The sequence below is a fragment of the Coturnix japonica genome, chromosome 28 (genome assembly GCF_001577835.2).
Source record: "Coturnix japonica isolate 7356 chromosome 28, Coturnix japonica 2.1, whole genome shotgun sequence".
Taxonomy (NCBI): domain Eukaryota; kingdom Metazoa; phylum Chordata; class Aves; order Galliformes; family Phasianidae; genus Coturnix; species Coturnix japonica.
Genome location: NC_029543.1, coordinates 3802009 through 3822352, shown reverse-complemented (window position 1 = coordinate 3822352; position 20344 = coordinate 3802009). Strand labels below are relative to the sequence as shown.

The window sequence follows — 20344 nt, the reverse complement described above, 5'->3', positions numbered from 1 at the left end:
GCAATGATCACATACAACAGTAATGACTGTTCTTTTTTCTCTGGCTGTCAGTATGGGTTTTGTTGCTGGTTTCCAGTCAGCTTTCATTGATTTAACTGGTAACATAAATCCTTTCTTGTCTCCTTATGTGCTTTGATTAAAATTTGGAGAACATATGCTTTGGTTTTGGCTTGTGTCTCAAAAATTCCTTGAAGGTACTTGATTTTTTTTAAGTGGTGAGTGTTGAGCTGTGCTTTGAAAGTAAGACACTGAGAATATCAATCTGCATACCCAAGGTCACTGATCGTTTTAATTCCTGCTGCATCCTACACAAGATGTGGACTAAGTGTGTTTAGCTGAAGTTACCACTGCATGACACATCCTTGTATATCTGTAAGGTCCAAAACAGAAATAAAATGTTTCAAGAAAGCAAGGATGCTTTAGAAAATTATTTTTGTTGAAGTGTGACAAAGCTAAAACTGTTCATAATCTCAGAAGAAGATTGATTGAGCACAATCCCACATTGTCTGACAAATAACTTTCAGGTTTGTTCGAGGGAACATTCAGAACCTTGACTGTGAACATGTCTGTGTTTTCCTGACAGTTCCTCTTATCTTTTCCAATTGGGTAAAAGTTTGAAAGTGTTAAAAGGGATGTAGAAGTGGAGAGAAGAGCATTAAATACCTCTTTCCAGTAATTAATGGTGAAGCAGTGAACAATGTGGTTTCAGTCACTGAGTTCTGAAGATAAAGCTCCACTGAGATGTTTTTGAGTCCTTCTGATCAAAGGTGTTCTTTGGGTGCTTTGCAGATTGATGCTGTGAGCAGTTTACATTTAGTCTTGCACTGAACATTTCTTAAATGCTTATCGTGACTCAGAACTCCTTAGTAATGAGTGGTAAGAAACTTGGATCCTCAGACTGGCACGAATGGATTCTGTGGTGGTTTAATTGTAAAATGCCAAGGGTTTTTTAAAAACAAAGAATTAGCAAACTAATTAGCATGAGTGGTGCCTATTGGAGCTCTGGCAGAAGAAAGTGTGGTGATGAATGTAAATTGAAGGCTCAGTGATGCGCACTTGATGGAAGTAGCTGTCAAGTAGTTGCAGAAAGGTAAAATGAAAATTTGAACTGTGTGCATCTCATGGCCAGCACTTGTGTTTGTAGAAACAGGTACAGGATGCACTTTGTGAAGGTTGAAATGGACTTGCTGCTGACAGCTGGGAATTGGGAGTTAGCCTAACCAAGCCAGCATGCACTGTATGCACAGCTATCTGAACACAGCTCCCAGTTGGAGAAAGTAAAGGGAGATTTCCCTGCACTTGCATTATGTATTTTGAATTGGGCTTCATTAAAGGATGCTGTTGGTTTCCAGGGTTAGAACAGTGGAGAGAGCAATAGATATTGATTGCTGCTGCTTCTTCCTCATGGATGATATTATCAGGTCATCATTCTCTGCTCTATCTGTCCAACCCATACAGTGGAAATTATATCAATTTAAGGAAGAATTTAAGACATACATGAAGAAGCATGAATGAGTTAAATGTTCCCATTTATTCAACTTGTGTTTTTGAAATATTAACTTTTTACTGTGCTATGGTTTGCCTCTACTAAAGACTGTTCATTATTTTGGAACTTTTTCTTTCTAGAAACATTTCCATTTTCTGGGGAGGAAGATATGAGTGACCCAGAGGCTTTGAAATCTTTACTTTCCCTCCAATGGAAGAATAAAGCACCTAATTTCCCAGCTGAAAGAAAATTCAATGCAGCTGCTGCCCTGAGTGAGCCATACTGTGCTGTCTGTACCCTCTTTTACCCATATAACCAGGTAATTCCTGAAACTGCTCCAATGGATGTGCTGGTGCTGAGTGCTGAATGGTGACTGTGCAAGTAGAGTGCAGATCTTCATAAGCAAGTGGCAAGTCTCATACAAGTGCGTGCCTCAGAGAAGTGTCTGGATTTGGCTGATCAGGCCTTTGGATTTGGATCAGGCCTTGCCCATTATATCTGCTGGATTCTCTAGTTATCTTAGCTTTCATTATTTAAATGGCACATACAGAGCTTTGCACTGCAAACACAATTTCATGCAGAGAACCAGTGCCATGTTGGGCCTGTGTATTGCTCTTGTGTAGATGTGTGCCTGGATTTTTGAATATATGCAAATAAGCAGCAAAATAAAGATTTACTCAGTATGTGTATGGATCATTTTTTGGAAACAACCAATATGCTTTGAGATGTATTATAGCAGAAAGGCAGAATTTGTCAGGTGAATTTGTTTTTTGCCTAGTTGTGTATTGATTTATTCTTGTATGCTTATAGACTAAATCTGGCTATATATATCCAATAGGAATGGGTGCTTAAGGGGGAAGAGGGGGGCGTGAAGGAAAGGGGAAGCTTTTTCTGAGAAAAGCAGAACCCTCCTCAGCCTGCAATCGAATACTGAGTATAAAGTATCATTCAGAATTGCCAAATGTTATTGTATGAAGGTTGTAAGGAAAGCAGGTACAGCTAGAATATTTTAATCCATTGTTTTTTAACTCTGGTCTGCTACCAGAAAGCTTGAAATGTTCTTCTGGAGAAAATCTTGCAGGAAGAAAGGGAAAGAAGAGTGCCAAAAGGACAGAGGGCATCATGGGGAGTAGTGGGAGGTCTTGTTTTCAGTAATTTTTATTTTCTCCTTGTTGTGCCCACCTGCAGTTTACGAACTTAGATTTTTACTGAAGGAGAAGGGGAAGGCTTCCCATTAATCTAATGTTTCTTTGAGTTTTTAAATAAATTGCAAATCCCAGTAGAGGTCTAAGGATGAGAGAAGAGCAGAAGATGGAAGTGTGCATGAGAAGATACAGCTTCAGGTTCCTTATTTGTGCTGTGTGATATCAGGTGCCAGATGATGGGAGATGACCTTTTTATGAGGGTATTGCTTTGACTTTTAGGTTAAAACTGTGACTAGAGAAGAGTGATGTGATTTTTCTCTTCAAGTCCTTACAGGTGGATAAAGAAACTGTTCCAGTCTCTGCTGGGGAGACCACCTCTTTTGTCCACCTTTCTAAGTGCGGACAGAAGACGAAGCCTCTGATCCCAGAGATGTGCTTTACCTCAAGTGGAGAAAACACAGAGCCCCTTCCTTCAAATTCATATATTGGAGAAGATGGAACCAGTTCCTTGATATCCTGTGCCAAATGCTGCTTGCAGGTTCATGCTAGTGAGTGTTTCCTTTGTTACCAAAGTGTTTTGGATATTCAGAAACTCTCAAATTTCTTTTTACGTTGACTGTATTTGAAATCCTTGTAGACATGCTTGCTGTTCCTGTCACTCCCACTTCTTCATTTTCTCATACTAGTATCTGTGTGTATTTGAGTCCTTCTTGACAATAACTATTCATAAAATATAAACAAATAGCTGAGTCTTTTATGGTTTGCATAAAAGAGCCTTCATTTTGTTATCTTTGTTTTGTTATTATTTTTTATTTTTTTACAATAATGCCAAAATCACACAGCTTATTGTACTGTTTTTGTTTGTTCAAAAAGCAGTCTAAGGTAAGGAAAGGTTGGTTTGGTTCTGCTGTTTTGAATGCACTGTATGGAGGAGTTTCTGAGGTATATTTTTATTAGTGTCTGAGTTACTATTTGTAGGAATGGCACTTGATTACGAAAAAGAACATATGTCTGTTTGTTTTGCTGGTAGTTCTGTCTAAAAGAAGAACTGATTAATCCTCGTTGAGTGTACCTTCGCTGTAGATTGTATGATATCCAGTTAACATTTGCACTTGTACTAGATGTGACAAATTACTGTTCAGCTGTTTGATCTTGACAGATGGGAAATCCTATTTGACTTGCATAGTTGGAATTGCTTCTGTTGTTCCAGTTTTATCTTCTGCAGGTCACTGTGCAGCTTAGTATGGCTGTCTCTTCTGGAGATCTAAATCACAACTTCTACTTCCACATGGCAGCTGTGATTATGGTCACTCACTTGTGGTTCATAAGAGCAGTCGATAGAGTGTGACTATTTTGGTTTTTTTCCTCACAAACTGTGGTCTCTGTAGTGATCAGACCAGAGATGCTGAAACTTGTGCATCCATATGTCTTCAATAGACTAGTCTATCAAAGTGTTTTCAGTGTCCAAACTCTGATTTAGTTAGAGTTATGTGGGCAAAGTGTTGTTAATCTGCAGTCTCAGACACTATGTAGAGAAATTGAGCTTTCTGTTTTATCTGTGCCTTGCCCTTGGGAATAGGGCTCAACTTCTGTGCTCTAGTCTGATGTGTTTTCAAGTGTCTGCTTTGTTTCCTTGTCACTGTTTGTACTGCAGAACTGTGATATGCCTTTGACTTTGCTGCAGAGAATCCATTTGCTTTTATTACAGGATTGCAGCATTCAGTTGCAGTTCGGTTTATCTGACAGCATGCTGTAAAACTAGTTGGCAGTCTGCTTGCCTATTGAGAAGTGCCCTTACCCAACTGCGATAGGTTATGACAACGGCAAGGACACAGTGAAGAAAGCTTTTGCAGAGGTTTCTGGGCTTTTGTTGTTGACAAATCCATGAAAAGGGCATATGTTCTTGTTCCATCGTTAAGGGAGGATCTGGGATTTAGTAAGCCTGACTATTCTCCCCTCAGATCTGTAGCCTTGACTTGAAGCAAGAAATCAGTGCTATTCTACACCCTGTTGAGCTCCAACAATGTTTCAGTTAAGGGTGTCAGTTTCTCCTGTAGCTCAGTTTCCAGGTTAGCTTATTAAGATTCATCCCCCATGCCTGTTTTCCAGGATTGAGTTGAATGTGCTTTCTTGGTTTGCCAAGTGATAAAGGGACACTTAATGTATGGGAGACAGCTGCGGATCTATATTATTGACTTTTTTGACAAACTGTCTGGTTAAATGGATAATTTTTATAAATCCAGTTATTGGGGCAATCTCAGTGCTTTCTGAATAACTTCTCTTAGGCTTTATTTAGTAATTTGAGACTGTCCAGCTGATATTTTATGTTCATTTCTGTTAGGAGAGGGCCACTGGTTGAGCTTTGTGTTAGCTAGGATGCTGGCCAGCAATTCATAAATATGTTGAATTTTCTGCTACAGAATAGCCTTTACAAGCATGGTAGGATCACATAGATGCACTTTTTAAAAAAGCATTTGTGTCTTTTGCCATTGTTCAGTAGCAAACCTCAGCACCTTTGTGGAGTGTAAGGGCTTTATTATCTTTAGTGTATTCATTATAGGCCTAATGTCACTTTCCACTTTTGGTGCTGCTGAGAAGTACATTGTTGCTTATATAGTACGGTAATAAGTGCCCTGTAAAATCAGTTGTTTCTAGTATTCCGCATAACCAGAAATTAGAAGTAGTTTCAATGCTGTTAAATGTGAAATGCACATGTTTAATTTTGTTGCAATATTACCGTTTCTTCTTGCTTAGAATACTTAAGTAAAAATGTTGTTGCTGAATTCGGTGGTTTGTTTTGATGTGCAGGTGAAGTCCAGCAGCAGTAGTATTACTTTAACTCCAGTCCTTGCTTAAAGGATCAAAGTATTCAGGGTTTTCTCCATGTGTTTTTTTTTGTTTTTTTTTTTGGTTCAGTGTTTTGTTCTCAGAACTCTTGCTCCAAATTCTGTCCACTCCCTGAGAATGACTTTCCTTGGAGTTATTCAAATACTGCACCTAATTTCCAAAATGCTTGTGAACTGAATGGCCTACAAGTTAGTACTACAAAAATAGTAGCAGAACTCTGATGTGTGTAACTTCATTTCTTTCAGGCTGTTATGGGATACGTCCAGATTTGGTGAATGAAAGCTGGTCTTGCGCACGATGCTCAGCCAATGCATGGGCAGCGGTAAGCGTCCAGTCTTCTGGAGACAGAGTTGATGAGATACTTCCACAGTGATGGGTGGTGGGGAGGGGATTTATTGCCTTTGCATTCCAGGCATAGTTGTTTGTTCTTCTTTTCTGAATGGTCTGGCAGACCTTTCCAGTCCTGCTCTGAAGTAGTTTTGTTACTACAGGAATGTTGCCTGTGTAATCTCAGGGGAGGAGCTCTTCAGATGACCACTGATGGGCGGTAAGTCATGTTGTTAAATGGTTTTGTTCTCCCCTTTTGCATCTTATGTTCTAGTATTGTGTATTTGGGTTTGATGCCCAGTGTATCAGCAATTTCTAGCATTGTGGAGGTAAATGCTACTCACTTAATTGTCAGGGTGAACTCTGGTAAATGCTATCTAACAGGTGGGACCAGTTTTTTCAATAGCAGGGTAATGTGGCCCTGAACACTCTAAATTTGGTTCCTTCTCAGTTAAAAGTTATTTTTCAGAAAACATTAAGTATCATCCAAGATCAAATGCCTAAGAAGATTGAGCCCAGTTGTTCCAGAGACCTTTACCTTGGCAACAGTGATTAACAAATTAGCTGGTAATGCTGCCAAGGCTGCCAAGCACCACCATAAACATGCCTTAATACTGTAGGTGAAGGAGTCAGAGAAATGTTAACTGCCCTCTGGGGTGTTTAATTCAAATAGTGTTATACTCTGTTTCCTCTACCTTTTTTTCCAGGTGGGTCCATATAATTTGTGCTATTGCTGTCCCTGAGGCCCGTTTTCTCAATGTAATAGAGCGTCATCCTGTGGATATCACTGCTATTCCAGAGCAGAGGTGGAAATTGGTAGGTGTCTTTTGATGTCAGTGTTCTCACTCTTTTCCCCACAGATTGTAGAATCATAGAGTGGTTTGGGTTGGAAGAGACCTTTAAGGTCATCTAGTTCCAACCCCTCTGCTATGGGCAGGGACACCTTTCTCTAGACCAGGTTGCTCGAAGTGCCACCCAGCATGGATTTGAATGATTCCAGGGAGGGGGCGTTCACAGCCTCACTGGGCAGGCTGTTCCAGTGTCTCACCACCCTCAGTAGAGAATTTCTTCCTGATATCTGGTCTAAATTTACCCTTTTTCAGTTCAAAGCCTTTTCTCTTCGTCTTGTCACTACATGCCCTTATACAAATGCACTAGGGAGCTGTATTATTTGGATGTTCTCTTGAGGTGCTGTCTAAGCATTTGACATCTAAACACTGATGTGCCTTTAGTCTCTAGGAGTGTGCTCTTACCCTAGATGGAGCACAGGATACTTATCCACCTCACACTGGGGGTTAAACTAAGCACTTCATGGCAGGAGTGGGTTGGGAGATAGTAACTGTAAAGAAGCTCATGTACGCTGACTAGTTCATCTGTAATTCGTTTGAACTTTCTTTAAAGTATTTCTGCTTGTTCATCAAGAAATGTATTGTAGAAATCAATAAACATATATTTGTGACCATGGCTGTGAGACACCACAAAGATCTTAATAAAGTCCAGCTACAGTTTGTTATTTAGCTGCACGTAGTCTCATATGAGGGATTAGTAATGAATGATTCATTAGCTCAGAGCAATTAATCTTCATGTTAGTTAATGCTCCATCTCTATACAGCATTATTGCAAAATAAATCATACTTTTGTTGCTTATTTCGTACAGAATTCAGTTGGATAATAGTTGAGTGTGGTATGGGGGAAGGTGATGTTAGCAGTGATACATTGGTTAGCACTGATGTATTTGTTCACTGTGCAGCTATTTAGTGCAGGCAGCCCAGACAGGCCTGGGTGAGAGATTAGGAGGAATCTGTCTGCTTCCAGAGTTATTTCTGTTGTGCAAATGGGTTTTGTACACAAATGTGAATGTAAAAAGCATTCATTATTAAAGTGGAGTGATGGAGCAGCATGGTGTGAGAGTGAGTGATAAATCTTACAGCACTGGGTCTTTATGGATCATCTGACATTTCCAGCATGCATCCTCTTCATTACCAGCACTTGTAATGATGAACTAAAAATCCTTTTACACAAGACTTACTTGTACTGCTTAATGGAGCCTCACAAAAAAAATATTGTCTTAATTCTTTAACTCTTCTGTGGCTACCTTACAGTCCTATAAAGCCTGGCCCCTATTAGTGGATGTAAAACTTTGCTTCATTCTGTTCTGATGGCGGTTCCATCCAAAGCCTTGCTGACCTACTACGTCTTTATTCCTGAATTAAAGCTTTATAGTTTTGTTAATTTCTTCAGTGTTGTAGTCCATCTATACTGTAGCTGCCAGGATGTAAGAAGTAGAATTTTAACCTAATTACTGATTACAGAAATAATTCTGCTCTGTTGGTCATACTTATGAATGCTGTTACAGAAAGGATGCATGTTCCTCAGTGTCTGTTGACAGCAGGTTATTGGTGTTGCCGTCACATTTAATGTGACTTTCATAGAATCAAAGAGTGGCTTGGATTGGAAAGGACCTCAAGAATCATCAAGTTCCTTTGAGTGTCATTTGCTTCAGAAAAGAAAGCAAATTGTATTGAGCTAAAACTTGAAATCAGTTTAGTGTTATGAACTAGATAACAATAATAACTGAGATGTAAAGGTGGTGGTGCTTCTGCCAGCAGCTTATCTAGGAAGCCATACCAAAGCTCACTGGAAGGCACCAGTGTTAGATCTGGTATTGTCATTAAGGTTGATGTAGTGCTAGATAAAATTAGAGCTGACATTTCTTGCTGAAAAAGATAGAAGAATATAGAAGAAATAATATGGAGATTAGTTGAAGTGAGTAGAGAAGACTATCTGTGATTATTATTTATTGTTGCTGTTGTTTTAAGTGCTTTAAGTTACTGTGAGAGGGCTGATGTGTCAAGGAGTTACAGTGACCAGTTTGAGGAGTATCTCCTGTTGCAAAACTTACACCAGTTTTGCAGCACAGGCTTACCTGTTCATTTGTGGGTATTGAATCATTTGAAGAATGTAGTTTGCTCGCTTCCTGATTAATGGTGTATTACAAGCCTGTGTGCATAAATTATTTCTGATGTGGAAATTTGGAATAATTAGCTGTCATTCCTCAGTGGAGTAAATGAATTGAAGTGTTCATCAAGCAGGAAACAGCCCATTCCTTACTTCCAGCTATGACCTGACTCTCCAATGTGCATTCATTCTGAGGATTTTTCTTCTGGGCTTTCAGACCTTTTCACATATTCCCTCCCTCAGAAAACATCTTTAATCTTGCACGTGCTGTTTCCCTGTAGTACTTGGCACTTGTGATTCTATACGTCCCATCTCCCACGCTTCCAGATGTTCAGTGTTCTTACTCCCTCCACATCTCCTGCATTTCAGTCTCACTGTGGCTTTCTTTTTTTTTTTTATCCTTTAATCATATTTGCTCTTGATATTCCACTTGTGTATCTCTCTTCTCTGTCGTGAGGAATTTGTTTGCTGCTTGGCTGTCATTAAATGCATGCTAATCCTCTTGTCCTGGAAGAGTCCTGTTTGCATCAATAAAGGGAGGTTCCTGATGCTTGAGGGTTAATGCTCCCTGGAGAAGCAGTATTGAGCACACTGTATATCAGCAGTTGTCCCTGCTGGCGAGAGAATTAGGTATTGACAGTTTAATAATGAGATCTCATTGCTATTGACTTGCTTTCAGTGCTGTGTTCCTGCTGTGCACTTTGCTGTAGTGCTTATCTGGCTTTTGAACATGGTTTACAGAATGATAAAGGCATTGCTTATTAAATACAAAAAAAAACCAACCCACATTCTGGCAACAGTAAGGCCCTGACTTTGAATTTCCTGGCTTTTGTTAATGTAAGTAAATAAGTCCAAATTAATCTTTGGTGTAAACATACTGACTTAATTTAGCTCACAGGAAGTGAATTTGACTTACTTCAGATCCCTGTGGGATGGGAGCGGCTGGCTGGCATGAAATAAGGAAGAAGGCATCTCCCCTTCTTTTGTGTGTTTTGCTTTGAAGGAAGAAAGAAATACTCTTTGGAGAAGGAATGGTTTTTATTTGCCTTGGCAATGCTTTATAGCTCTTACCTGGGTCCCATGTACTATGAGAACAAAAATATAGCTCTGAAATTTGGCAATTCTTTGTTTGCGTTTATTACATAGTTGATAATGCTTTACAACTCTGCATATTTTTGAGGATGCACTCTTCAGTTGACTCAGATCTGGCAGCAGAGTGAATTTGTACTTCTGGGAGCTATAGAGACTGACTGTGTGAGATCAGGCAGCTTATATTGCATTGGTAATCCTATGGGATGCAGTCATTCACACAGATCTTGCAGCTCAGGTCATGAGTTCTGTGATGTTGTGTACGTTAAACAGTGCTTTAACAGGAGTGAAGCAAATGAGAGACCATGAAGATGTAACGAGGCAAAGAAAGACCATGTTTAACATCAGGCACTGTGGCGAGAGAAAGACTGTCATGCATTGCATCATGTTTGATTATGGGACATTTATATCCCAGTGGATGGATGGTTTAAGATGGAGACAGTCAATCAGACAGTGGGACAGTAGCTGAGACAAGCTCATGTTGTGTGCTTTGGAGACAGTCATCTAGAAATGGGCACTAAAAATTATTGCATTCCTCTGTTCTGTAGGGAATAGTTTCCCTAATAAACAAATTACTGGGATGTTTAGTCAGATTCATGGGTATATGATGTCGCTCAGGATTTTATTTATTTGGATTGTTTTAAGTAGCACAATTAATTCTAACAAGTAAAATGCGTGTTCATCTCAGGCATGATAATTTCCCTGATTTGCCTCATCTGAGAAGCCTCAGCCAATGTAAAGAAGCTGTCACTAATCAGTGACAGACTCCCCAGGCTTAAGAATAGCAATTCCAAATAGCTGTATGGAAACATTACCAAGCATCCAATGTAAAATCCTTTGGACTGGGACTACCAAAATCTCATCTATATTTCTGAGGGAAACAATTTGGTGCAGGGAGGTAATGAATGAGGAGGGAATGAATGAGGAGGTTCATCTTGTTTCCTGCTGACACCTAATACTTGCTTCCAGCCTCCAAAAAACTTTTAAAGCAGTCATGTCTTAAAGTGCTTACCTGTCCCCCTTCAGTTTTGTCTCGTTAGATGAGTCTAATGAATAGATCTCCTTTGCAGAAGATATTTTAAAAATACCAGAAGATTTCATGCCCTGAAGTTCTGATGTTTGGTACTTGGTTTTTATTTTTTCTGTGTTGTCTGCCACATCCAATCTGACATGAATTCCAATAAAATGTTTTCAGTTGATATGTTTTTGTACAAAAAACAAAACAAAAAAAAACAACATAAGATTTTGTTCCATTACAAGAAATGATTTTCTGTTAGATCAAATAGATATAACATTCCATTGAATAGAACAGAACAGAGTATTACATAGTTATCCCATGTTCCATTCTTTCTGAAAATGAAAGCATTATTTTATTGCAGTGTAGCTCTGAAGATTTATCTGCTGCTTGAAATCACAGCTATTTTGTATATGAGAGGGAATCGTGTATATATAAGAGTATTACACTGCAGCCATTCTTTGATAATACTGATATGTGTTTGTCTGCCCTATCCTCCCTTTCAGTCCTTCAGTGAACACAATCTCAAATTGGATTTAAGCCTGTTTCACTGTTAGTATGGTGCTGGAGGACTCAATCAGTGGTAGATGCCATCACATTTGTGGGAATGACATCAGTTCCTGCTGTAGTTCCTCGGCTTATCAGTGATTCTGGGCAAGCAGTTGTAGTTGGACGGGCAGTTCTGGTAGTGTCAGTCTTGACCCCCTAGCATGAAACATCCCAAGTTTAGGTTGTGGCTTCTTTGCTGTGTACACTAACAGTACGGAATTCTGACCCTGTCAGTCATCAGGGTGCCAGTATGTTGCCTTAAAGCTACTGCTGACTGCGTGATGCTGACCTTGTTCTTCTTTTCAGAAATGCGTGTACTGTCGAAAGCGGATGAAGAAAGTGTCTGGTGCCTGCATCCAGTGCTCCTACGAGCACTGCTCCACTTCCTTCCACGTGACCTGCGCACATGCTGCTGGCGTGCCCATGGAGCCCGACGACTGGCCCTACGTTGTGTCCATCACCTGCTTCAAACACAAAGCAGCCAACCAGAATGTGAGTTTGTTGGTTGGTTCTGTTTTTGTTTCCCTGCACCTGCATTTTTAACACGGATTTTCCAATTATATGTTTCTTCCTTTCCTCTGCCGCACAGATTCAGTTTCGAAGGGAGGTGACCCTTGGACAGACTGTGATCACAAAGAACAGGAATGGTCTCTACTACAGATGTAAAGTGATTGGCATGACGACACAGACCTTCTATGAAGTGAACTTTGATGATGGTTCATACAGTGACAACGTTTACCCAGAAAGCATTATTGTAAGCAGCTGGCTATGGAGGCTATTACAGTTACAAATGAGTGTAACCTCATACTGTTCTTCATCTCTGTCCTTCCTCTTTATGACTTTATCTCATTTCATTATTTTTTTTCTTTACAAAGATGGAGTTTTTCTGTGTGTGTAGGACTTAACAGAAAGCAGTGTTTGTTTTATGTTGCATCTCGTTTTTGGTTGAATAATCTCTAGTTTTTCAACTGACAACTGTGATTCATGGGGGAAGCAGATTGTCTGTAAGCACTTAGGGTTGAAATAGAAGGAATGTATAAAAAAGGCTGACTTGTCATCTCATGCTTTTTCTTCTTGATTGAGCCATTGATTCACCATGTGAAACACAGCAAGACAACCCGCATGTTTTTGTTGACATTGGCAATTTGGTGGTTTGGGATCTGTAATAAGAAATTTTCTAGAACTGAGTACTGTCACCAGAAGGTGCAAGTGTTTTATTTCCCCTTTTTCACTGTTTATTGGTTTGTTTGGGACTAGTTAATCACGAATCTAGTAATTTTCTCATGCTTAATCGTAGTGTTAATTGGCAGCTTCCCTGACTAGTGACCTCCTCTACTAGTTGTTGAGTTTTGTCTGTTCTGGCTCTCTGACCTCTTTGCCTCTACATCCTCAGAGCAGAGACTGCATTCAACTGGGACCCCCTCCAGAGGGTGAGATGGTTCAACTGCAGTGGACAGATGGGATCATCTATAAGGCCAAGTTTATCGCAGCCCAGATCAGTCAGATTTATCAGGTGGGTATGGAGAAGTATCTACATGCTTCATGTCAGTATGTCTGACTGTTGCCCTAATTGCTCCCTGGGTACTGGGATGTTTACTCTGAAGAGAGATGCTTTACTCATGAAGAGGGAGTTTGCTTTCTGGAGTTGATACTACTGGTAGTCTGAAGAGAAATGTGTTATACTAAGATCAGGATGAAGGTTTTCTGTGACAATATGGGTGTATGAATAGAAGTATGTCTAGACTGTGCTTTTAAAACATAATTTTTTCTTACAGTGAGAAAAACACGCAGCTTTTTGTTCAGAGTTGTGCAGATCTTTCACTTGGATCGAAGGATAAAAGAGTAAAACAAAAGGATACAGGATTGTTTGGCATGAAGTAGCTTTCCTCTTGAAAGTAAATGTCTTCGCTCTTTACATGGACAAAGAGGCAATGGGATGGTCCCTAGAAGGTGCTCCTTTCCTGTGACCCATAGCAATTGTTTCCTGTCTGAGCTTTCACTATTAACAATTCTACATGGGAGTGCCCATAACAGAGAGCTTGTGAAGGAGAGGCCATTCACCTCCATTGTGGGGGAAAAGAGTTTTACAGCTGGTGGCTCAGCTTTGTTAGTGATAAAACAGCTCAGGCCAAAGTGACCTGCTCCAGTATTCTCTGATGGCTGTCCAACAGTTGTGCTAATGTAGCTCATGACCTACAGTTTCCCATGAGTCAGTATTTACATAATTAAAACTTTCCTTGACAATTCAAGGGACAGTAAGAGAAATGATGGATCAGATTACTTCTAGTCATGGGAAGGGACTTTGTAAAAGAGTAGCAGTGTGTAGGAATAACAGCCTTATACCCTCTGAACACCTCCATTTTTAAGATGAGAAGAGTAGCAGGCAGTTTTTGGTCTTTGAGCCTGTTACACAGACAAGATCTTTGTTTCTAGAACATTGTGGTAGTGAATAAGGGAAGATTTAACCTGGTACACAGCGTTGATATTTCAGCACAGAAGGTTTTATAAGACGCAGTACATTCATATGACTAAATCTATTTTAAATGGTACCAAGAAGTTGAAAATAACAGTGATTTGTAAAGGAAGGTGTACTTTGTGCACATTCTTTTGAAAAATGCATGCAGGAATTTGCAAAAAATGGTTATTTTAAAGAGGTTGGTGCCCCTAGACAATTGTAAAAGGCAAAGGAAGTCCCAAATCTTGCATTTGTTTGAAATTGGGTTCTGATTTCTACCCTTTCTGCACACAGAGTGTTTCATATCTGTGTGCCAATAGCACAATAGCCCACCTTGTTAGTTAACAGTCTTTTTTGTGTGTGTAATGGAAGGCAACTGCTTCAGAGAAGATGTGATCCAGGTGACCCAGGTTATGAATAGGTACAATACGTTGTTCCGTGAAGATTTATTTTATGCATGCTTTCCAGTTTAATCACACTATAGGAAATTGTCATTGATTTCTTGAAGGTAAAATAATTTGAAATAGGCTATTCCACTTCAAGTGCCAGATGACAGAAAAATATGCATGTTTTTCAAATCACATAGTTACCTATAAGTAAAGCTCTTCTCCACAGGGAAAAAAGCCGGAATAGCTTTCCACATTGGTTTCCTATGTGCATATTTTTTTCAGCAGTCGCCGTGAATCTCTATTGTCTGTTTTGGAATAGGATTGTATTTAATAACACAGAGACAGTTCTGTTATGAAATTAGTGTGTTCAGAGGAAGACAGCATGGATTAGCTTTTGCATTTTAAACTTGTCCTGTCTTATGTTACAGTAGCTTTCCAATTCACATCTCTAAGTTTGTATTTTGTGTGCTAAGATTAAATTGGTATATTTAGATATATGTATATGTCTGTTAGTCCAAACAACTTTTAATGTATTCTAATGTGTATTCATAGGAGGATCATGAACCATATCAGTAGTTTGGAACTTTAATTGTGATAGCTGAAGATGTCATTGCCTGTGCTGCCAGTCCTCCCTTGCTGCTGAAGCTGAGCACATTCTGTGGAAATGGCAGACAGGAATCTGCTTGTAGCTGGGCTGTTAATTCTGTTCCCCAGAGATCTGTAAAACCAGAGAGTAAATGGGAGTGGGAGCATCTTAAACCAGCTCAGCAGAGCTCATCTTTCAAAGGTTTTCCTCCTACCTGCTTAGTTATTACTGTTGGTGTGCATTGGTCAGCCAAGGCACCTCAGCAGGCATCACAGATCAGGAGTAGCTGATAAGTTATAAGACCTGGACAGCAAAGGAGGAGCTCAGAGTGCAGGTGTTTGCTTCTTCCTGAACGTGTCCAGTTTGAACCTGCTGTACCACATTAACTGTGTTGTTTGTCTTTCTGCATTATGCAGAAAAGTACAAGCCCTAAGCAAAGGAAGTGAGCATCTCTTAAAAACTTCTAATAATTTTAACAATTTTATATGCATGTTTCCATGAATAAATGTTGCTATAACAACTGATGCATAATTCATGACACAATCAGTGCTTAGTGCAAAAGATTTAACATGAGGACTAACCACCATTTATTGTACCTGACTGATTATTTCTGCTTAATGGAAATGTATTTTAGTAGCTGCAGTTGTTTCCTTATGACGTGTAAAAATTCTTTGTTTAAGATGAAAGAAATTCTTATTACCATATTGGCCTGAATACAGGGCTGCCTTTTATTATAAGTGAAAAGCTTTTTTTGTTGTTTTTTTTTTTTTGTTTTTTTTCAGGATTTGAATTAAGAAAAAAGAAAAAATTAGTGGAAATTTTTAGTGCTCTGACGTCTGACTTGGAGGGTAGCAGACGTGCTGCAGCACAGCCTTTCTAATCTGCAGGAACACTGAAAGAAATTGCTTGGGCCAGATAAAACAGGGATGCCTGAACAGTGCTGAAATAGAGTTCTTTTTGGGTTCAGCCTTCTTAACAAAGCTCATTCAACAGCAAAGTTAGAGAGATGCAGTGCCAAGACTAGTGTATCATCCATGGAACTGGCTGCTGATGCTTCCTTGGTATTCCCATGAATGCGTGGCATTATCTGTGACTGAACTGATCAAGTACTGCGAATCTAGAAGCCAAACGTTCTTATTTCGTTTTCTTTCTACTGTGCAGGTTGAGTTTGAAGATGGCTCCCAACTAATGGTAAAGCGTGGTGATATTTATACCTTGGAGGAGGAGCTTCCAAAGAGAGTGAAGTCTCGCTTGGTGGGTATTGAACTAAAAGAAACAATGAAATAGCTGAGGCTTGAAGTACTTTTTCACATTTTCTTAACATACTGTTTAGACATGAGATGAAGGCAGCTTTCATTTTCTGCAGCTGTAAATTCCAGGTCACCCACAAAATATGTGGAGTTGTTGAAATCCTTGATGTGTAAATGCTTGTGAAGCTTGTAAGTGTTTTTTCTCTAGCTAAAAGATTACATTTCTAAAATTTTACGTCATGAATTTAGTTATATGGACTACCGTTGTTTCTCAGTACTGCCTTTCATCTTCAATCAGATGGATTGGCCCATAGCTAAGTGCTTTCTGGAGAACTGAATTAGTGACATTGGACCAAAGCTGTTTTTTACCAAACAGGATCCTTACCTACAAAGCTCTTATCTAAAAGGTCACCCTGCCTTTAATTGTACGCAACTGAAATATCCAGCCCAGAAAATGAGGGATTTATTGTGTGGTTTGTTTGCTGGATGTTTTCTAACATCATCCTTTGACTATTATTCAACCAAATGCTGAGACAGCATTCTATGCCAGTGAAGAATAGTTTTTCTCTTCATTTTAAATGTCTGTTGTGTTAGATCCTGAATGACAGGGACAGGTTTACAGAGTTATCTGTGATTTGTTTGTGGCCTTCAGTCTCTTAACAGACAAAATGATGGTCCAACCATTGCTTAAGCACACGTGAACTGCTATTCCAAGTTGAACCAGTGATATTCTGAACCACTAGCAGAAGCATGAGAGGCTCATTGTCAAAAAATACATAGTAACAGTTATTTATGTGGGAAAAAAAATCACATTTTATCATGTTTTCCTCAGGTTTGGAGGAAAACTTCACTTGCTTACACTTTGAAAGGGTTTTATCCAAGTAACATTTGTAAAACACTGTCTGCAATGCCCCTCTGTACAGCTTCTCGATCTTCTTAGAGGCACTTTATTTCCATAAGGCCTCAAAGCATAAATTTTACAGTTAAGCAATAATATACCATGTTATCCTCCAAAGATTTTTGGTGACAAAGAAGCGTCTGCAGTAGAGACCATTGGGCTTTATATCAGTCCCAGGAAAGGAATGTAGGCTCTGAAGTGAACAAAATGTTTCAAGCCAGGCTGAAAGATAGGATTCTTCTCCTATACATTCTGCTCCCAAAGTCTTCATATGATACTCCTCAGAAGTAATGCTCATGGTGTTTTTTTATAGAACAGTGGAATGGAGAAACAAAGCAGTAGGAGAAGTGCATCTCTTTTGAGAGTGTAAGAGGAGGATGAACAGAAGCAATCTTCTGTAAAGTCACCTTAGCCCTCAGGTGCTTCCTTTGGGTCTTTCCTTTCTTTATCAGACATCAGGGAAGCCCCTGTTTCCTGTGGGCATTCTAAGAGTGGACAATGTGAAGAGACAGAGGAGGGCAAGTGCAAACAGCAAACTGTCAAGGCAGGAATCAAAGTAAAAGATATTCTGATATAGAAGGAAAGCAACTCAAGAGCTTCTCCTTCCAGTTTGGCTTCAGAAGCCCAGAAGTTTTTCTTTAAGCTGTGTGCTTTGCATGCTTTGGAATTCAGATTTTCTTCAGAAAGTCACTGTACCAAACCGTTTGCTGCCATGTTAAGCCTGCTGCCTGGTTAAGCGGGTGCACTCCACAGTTTGTGCACAGCTACCTCTGTTTTCCTCCTATGCCTCTAATACTGTACTTTCATGTCTCCTGCAGTCCCTCAGCACTGGGGCCCCTCAGGAAGATGTATTTTCGGGAGATGAAATGAGAGCAGCCAAGCGTCCCCGGCTGGGGAATGCAAGGAATCCTGAAGAGTATGGACAAAACCCAGATTACTTGGCCTTTATGGGGAGCCTGTTGCAGACACAGTACCAACCTGGAACTCAGAGCAACATGTTTTAACCAGGATTAATTAAATATGAAGTTAACCCTTTTCAAGCCTGTAGAAAAATAACCAGAAAACTCTGGAATATAAGACCAGTGTTGTGCTGTGAACTCTTCATCATCTTCTGGTTTTGGACTGCAAGAAAATCCCGTCTGGCTGCACGCTACCTCTACTTTGCCAGACCAATAGAACTGGGAGCCTGGGAAACCTTCAGACAGCGTTCCACCTGGAGACCTTCCAGCGTTTGTACTGATGGAGCTTTGTGATTGGCTCCTTTTCATAAGGCTTGGAAAGGGTTAAAATTTGACTAAGTGACTTTTTAAAATACGTCAAACTCTTTTTGTCTTTAAAGGTGCTATTACATTGACTACTGAAGCAGCCTTTGGAATGGTGTTTCCTGTACATAGAAGTCACCTTTGTGAAGTTTTCTATAAATAAGCACTATTAAAAAAAAAAAAAAAAGAAAAAAGAAAACAAAAATTGGAAAACAAAAGTTTCCACAAAACATTTTTCTAGATTATGGCTTTAAACAGAAAAGAAAATCCTCCCCTCTCACCCCTCAATGAAATGTGACTAATATTACAGTGGGGAGAGAGAAAGCGAGAACAGATGTCCTGGAAAGTTCTGGGTTCCTTTTTGTAAAGAAACAAACACTATCTCCTTTGTAATCCAGGGAAAATGGGGAAAGAAATGTTTCATAGCTGGGATGTTTCTTACTGTTAATTCTCTAAAAGAAGTGATAGATGTGTGCATTTCTGCCATGTCACCAGGAAGGGACATAGTGAAGCAATGGCCAGGTTCTGGTCATTCTTGCTTTCCCATCTTTGCCATCCAAGTTTCTTTCTAGTTTAAAAACAAAAAGAAAACAAACAAACAAAAAAAACAACAATGAGCATGGCTTTCAGTTATAATATGCCACTCGGTTTTGGCAAGTGTTTTGTTGCTGCTTCTTGTGTTAGTTCCTTTAAGAGCCATCCCCTTCCCCACTGCAGACTAGAGCATAAAGGGATTGTTCTGGCTCTCTGGTAGGCATGTCTCCCATAGGAACCTTTTTCTTTTCTTTGACTCCATTTTTATTTTTCTGAGTTGTGCTCCTTACAGTTGTGAGAATCATTCCATGGCAGAAACCCGGGAGGTGTTTGTATGTTTTTGTTTTTTTTTTCTTTTATCCTATTAAAGAAGAAATTCCCCAAACATCTTTGATTGTTGTGACATCCTTTACTTAAGTAAAGACTGAGCCTTTGAGATACTTCTGGGAAGAGGATTGCAAGCCCTTCATTTGATTGGACTCAATTCACCGAGAATTGAATGAGCATTAAAAGCAAAAACAAATCCTCAAGTATTGAGAGTAGGCAGCTCCCACTTGGACACTTGGAAATCACCTCCGGTCGAAGAGCTGTTATGGAACAGTGTTTTATAAGAGCCTGAACCAAAACCCTGCTGGAGTCACTGGAAACTCCTCTGCTTTCTTTGGAGGACCTTATCAGAAGGAAGGACAAAGGCAGCTCTAGTGCAGAGCTGGGAAGGGGATGTGGCTTCCAGAATGTCTGGGTGAGGGGAGGGGCAGGGATGTATCACTGCTCACCTGGATGTCCTGGCCTGGTAGAAACTACCCTGAATGCTACGTGGCAATCTTTTCCACTTAATTCCCTGAAATCACTGGACAGAAAGAGAGAATATTCCAATTTTCTTAATTTTTTTGTTCTCTTAAGCCCCTTAGCAAGGTGATCGTTGTTCTGGGGAATGTTTTTTAAGCAGTGCTACAGTTGGATCTTTAAGGGAATAAGTGGGAAGGATTTGCGAGCTGGCAGATGGCAGCTGAGCATCTTACAAGACTCGATGGGTTTTAAACTGCCCCAGTGAAGAGTGGAGACAGTGATTTGTTTTTTTAATTTTCTTTTTTGTTTTTGTTCTCCCTTGAGGGAATTGCAGTTCCTTTATTTCTCACTGCCTCCACTGTGGGTTACTTTCTTGGTGAGCACACGTGCATGATTGTAGGAAGCTTGAAATGGGTTTTTCTTTTATTTCTGAGGTTTTGACGTTTTCAATAGAAGTCTCTGAGAATCAAAAAACTGAGTCTAATAAAAGTTTTAAACATTGGCAATGTTCTTAAAAGCCTCAGTTGTTCCTCCTACGTGGCTGTCTCCTGTCGGTTAAAGCATCATTTAGTAGAAAGTTTGCTTGTATAAAAGAAGAAAAATGTTGCCAGGCCTCGGAGAAATATTTAAAGCAGCTGAAAGAGAATTTGAACAGCAGAGGAGTTTTTTTGGGAGGGGGAGGGGAAGGGTGAGATGCGTGGTTGTGAGTGACAGGGAATTTCCTCTGCATGTAAAGTCCTGACTGAAATAGCACCATTACTGTGT

General features: G+C 39.7%; 1 protein-coding gene across 3 annotated transcripts in view; it reads left to right on the top strand.

The window, feature by feature from the left end:
- Positions 1-20085, top strand: part of KDM4B (lysine demethylase 4B) — an 84637-nt gene extending 64552 nt beyond the window's left edge. For all 3 annotated transcript variants that reach the window (XM_032441011.1, XM_032441009.1, XM_032441008.1), the window contains 10 exons: positions 1627-1805; positions 2957-3179; positions 5724-5800; positions 5970-6025; positions 6513-6621; positions 11723-11908; positions 12006-12170; positions 12810-12929; positions 16008-16100; positions 17813-20085. In XM_032441011.1, the coding sequence (XP_032296902.1) occupies positions 1627-1805; positions 2957-3179; positions 5724-5800; positions 5970-6025; positions 6513-6621; positions 11723-11908; positions 12006-12170; positions 12810-12929; positions 16008-16100; positions 17813-17998 (1394 nt within the window). In that variant the 3' untranslated portion in view covers positions 17999-20085. The remainder of the gene's footprint in view (positions 1-1626; positions 1806-2956; positions 3180-5723; positions 5801-5969; positions 6026-6512; positions 6622-11722; positions 11909-12005; positions 12171-12809; positions 12930-16007; positions 16101-17812) is intronic.
- Positions 20086-20344: the final 259 nt, after the last annotated feature.